Source organism: Stomoxys calcitrans, chromosome 2 (genome assembly GCF_963082655.1).
Source record: "Stomoxys calcitrans chromosome 2, idStoCalc2.1, whole genome shotgun sequence".
Taxonomy (NCBI): domain Eukaryota; kingdom Metazoa; phylum Arthropoda; class Insecta; order Diptera; family Muscidae; genus Stomoxys; species Stomoxys calcitrans.
This window is the reverse complement of record NC_081553.1, coordinates 163650249-163653948: the sequence shown is the minus strand read 5'-3', so window position 1 is coordinate 163653948 and position 3700 is coordinate 163650249. Positions and strand designations below refer to the sequence as shown.

The window sequence follows — 3700 nt, the reverse complement described above, 5'->3', positions numbered from 1 at the left end:
CAAAGTCCCGACTTGAACCCAATTGAACATCTTTGGGAACATCTCGAACGCAAATTGAGAACGCGCAATTTTTCGAGCAAGAGTCAAATGCAACAGGTGATAATGGAGGAATGGACTAATATAGACCAAAATATAACCGCTAAATTAGTCCAATCGATGTCAAACCGTTTAAAAGAAGTTATAAGACGCGGTGGTCGAATAACAAAGTATTAATTTTTTTAAATTATGTTATTTATTTTTTTGTTTTTTTGCTATGATGAATACTTTTTTTGTTTAATTTTTTGTGTTCAGCTGTAAAATGGCCCTTTTTGTTCCAATAAATACTATTTTTTTCTTTAAAAACAATGAAATTGTGTACATATATATCACACAAGCACTACTGCATCATTAGTTTAATATGTTTTTATTCCAATTGTCTTTTGTAGACTTATTAAAAAAAAAACATTGAATGATGAATACTTTTTTTGACCGCTGTATATAGACCTTTTATACGGCACATCATGAACGTACTAATCGTGCGTACGTGTTGATTAGAGTCTTGCCATTTTTCTTCTCTTTTAATAACTTTATTTTGGACAGAATGTGTTTTTCAATATCTGTCTAGTAATGATTACACATTTCTGTGTAAACGGTGCCATTCATTTGAAAAAATATGTTTAAGAAAAATTTAAATTTTTTATAGAAAGTTTGTTTGAAATTTTGCCTTTAGAGAACATTTTGTTCAACATTTTTTTCAGAAAATTTCAGCAAAAGTTTAGCGAAATGTTTTTATTTGGATGTGGACTCCGCGTTAAAGCAATGTTAACTCAGAAACTGAAAAAGAATATGCTGTTTAACTTTTTTTAAATCGCAAAATCTCAATCCGGGTTTTAAAAAACCTCATTTTTCGAGTAATTTGAAAACCGGTTTTTGGAAAAAGTCGATTTATTGAATACCGTTTCTTCAAGCAATTATATCAGCCAAGTGGAGTATGCCGTTGCCATCTGCTGTGTTCGCAGCTTTCAGGAGTCCAGCACCGGTGCAATGTTAGTTCAATTGCAGTTTTCGAGAATGTGAAAAAATCATTAATAGCTTTTTAAAGAAAAATAATTTGAAGAACGCAGTCGTTAAGATGTTTACTGTAGCTTGACTAAACCTTTAATATTTTGACATGACAAGCACTAGAGGAATATTTTTTAATATAAAAAAGCGTTGCACGACTCTTTCTGTAGTCTGACATACGCAAGGAATTAAAAAAAATAAAGAATTTTACCGCAGGCATTTGCAACCGCGATTGTTGTTCTTAAACAAAAAGTTAAGTCAAACCAAAAATGTTCTTGCTATTCCATAAATTTGAACTGGTCGCTTTTAAAACAAAGGAACGCGAACAGAACTTTTTTACTAGATCAAATTGAACTAGAGATTAGCAACACTGGTAGGCATATCAAATCATATGGTGTGAGCTCCTCAAAAACTAAATATGTGTTTGTCAATATATAGTTAACAAAAGAAATGGACTTCTTTAAAAGATTTCTCCCTAACTATTTGGGATCGGGAAGGAACGCCCAAAGCCCAAACGGCTTAACCGAGAAAGACGCTGCGCCTGTGACACCTGAAAATATGGCGACAGCCGATAGAACTCTACAACTTCGTTCTCCGGACAATAACCATAACTATGATAATGATACAATTATGATGGAGTCACAGCGCAATGCAGATGTGCAAAATACATTAAATGTTCACAATGCGAATCAACAGGTGAACGTGCAAATTTCTAATGTAAGTTCAGTGCACTTGGGTTCCTCAATTAACGTCAATGTTGGTGGTACAGTGAGCTCGGAAAAAAAAATTAGGAACGCCATTGAGAAAAAATTTAATAAAAAAACTCGCACGATTGACACTATGATGAAGTCCCGGGCTGAGCCTAGTCATAAAATGTTAGACACAGTAGCTACGCATCTTGGAAGTGGCTGGAAGCAAGTCATGCGACATTTAGAGTTCTCGGAAGGACAGATCTCACAGTCGGAGTTAGATAATCAAGTGCATGGAACAAAGGAGATAATATACCAACTGCTGTTAGATTGGGTGAACAATGCTGATGACGAAATAAGAACGTTGGGATATCTCACAAGTATTCTCTGGAACTGTGGACATCGCGAATGTGTGTATAGAATGAGACAGACTTGGAGGGAAGAACTGGACTCACAAAAATCTTGAAAGCTCACATTAAAGACAAAAAATATTATATGTCGAATTATTTTGTACGCATTTGTTATTATTTTATAAGTTTTGTCCATGTAAATATTCTCAAGTACACACTATGCCATTGTAGTAGTATACAACAAACGATATGAATGGAGCAAACGTACGTCGAATGATACGTTCGAATTCAGCTTAATAAAACATAGAATTGGCAGAAAAATGTGTAAGAATTCGTATACATACGTTAATATTAGTACATAAAAATATTTGCATTTGCTTTAGCAACAATGAAGACGCATATGTGAAGGGATCTGACCAATCGAGTTTATTCCAACTTTATGAAAACCTTCAATGAAGTTGCTAAGGGAAACGGCTCTGGGTGGCGAAATCGATGGTTGTGAAATCACAATGGATAAAAACTGTCTCGAGACTGTTTTTAGACTGCCACTATAACCTAATCTAAAAAAGATAAATTATTTTAATACCTATAAAGTTCGCAATAGTATCAGAAACCATTCAGATGCTATTTCAAATTCAGATGAGCATAAAAAGATATATATATGGTAAAGTTACATATTTATTTTGATTAATACATACATTTTAAATCCGAAATATCCGGATCTATCTTACTGAGAAGAATATATGTTTAAATCACACAACGGCAATTCCAATTATTCGATATCATTTGTAGCATTCTCTATTTTATCACATTCCATTAATATGGTACCAGTCCTAGCGTCTTCAGACTCGTGAACTTGTGTGAAATCTTGTTGGACTTGTATTTTACTCAGACCAATTTGTGATGAATCTTCTCCAGGCGATTCATTTTTATTTTGAATTTCATTCAACAGATCTGGGTTTATACTTTTTATTATTTCTGTTAGCCTCTGAATCTCGATACGGGCATCTTCTAGCTCATTTTGCAAATATGCAATATTGTCCGCTTGTAGGCGAGCATCACCCAAATTATGCAACAAATACTGTGTAGGATCTTCAGGACGCTCTTTCAATATACGGACAAAAACTTTCGTCAATGACTCTATTATACCACCTCGCTCCAAGTAGCGTCTATATTCGTCACGTTTAGGATCTATTGGCTAAAAATAATAAACTAAGAAAACAAACTTTGGAAAATCATTGTACAAAACTTACTTTGAACGCCATATTTGTTCCTCCGTTTCTCTTAAAGCAATGGACGGATGTAAAAGGCAGACCAAATCACGAATTTAGAAAAACTGAAAAACTAACTGTTTTTACCTGTGTGAGAATAACGACGTCATTTACTATCGATAACACCGAATTTTTGAAAACAACAGGGTGACACATAATGAGAAGAACGGGTATTGTTTAATTTTTGCCAGCGACGGTAGAAAATTATGTTCTTAAAAACTATAGTATGCTATATGTACATAGTGTGTTACGATTGAAACTAACATAAGACAATCACATTACAAAATATCACATGTTATTTTTATACCCTCCATCATAGGATGGGGGTATGCTAATTTCGTCATTCCTC

General features: G+C 33.9%; 2 protein-coding genes across 2 annotated transcripts; one reads left to right on the top strand and one right to left on the bottom strand.

The window, feature by feature from the left end:
* Positions 1 to 1425: 1425 nt before the first annotated feature.
* LOC106086852 (protein immune deficiency) lies at positions 1426 to 2411 on the top strand. The gene has a single exon (XM_013251662.2). The coding sequence runs from the start codon at positions 1492 to 1494 to the stop codon at positions 2194 to 2196; it is 705 nt and encodes a 234-aa protein (XP_013107116.1). The 5' UTR covers positions 1426 to 1491; the 3' UTR covers positions 2197 to 2411.
* Positions 2412 to 2740: 329 nt separating this feature from the next.
* On the bottom strand, positions 2741 to 3464 carry LOC106086853 (c-Myc-binding protein homolog). Its single transcript, XM_013251663.2, has 2 exons — positions 3334 to 3464; positions 2741 to 3278 (listed from the first exon to the last, which is right to left on the bottom strand). Exons 1-2 carry the CDS (start codon positions 3343 to 3345, stop codon positions 2853 to 2855), a joined length of 438 nt encoding a protein of 145 aa, XP_013107117.1. The 5' UTR covers positions 3346 to 3464; the 3' UTR covers positions 2741 to 2852.
* Positions 3465 to 3700: the final 236 nt, after the last annotated feature.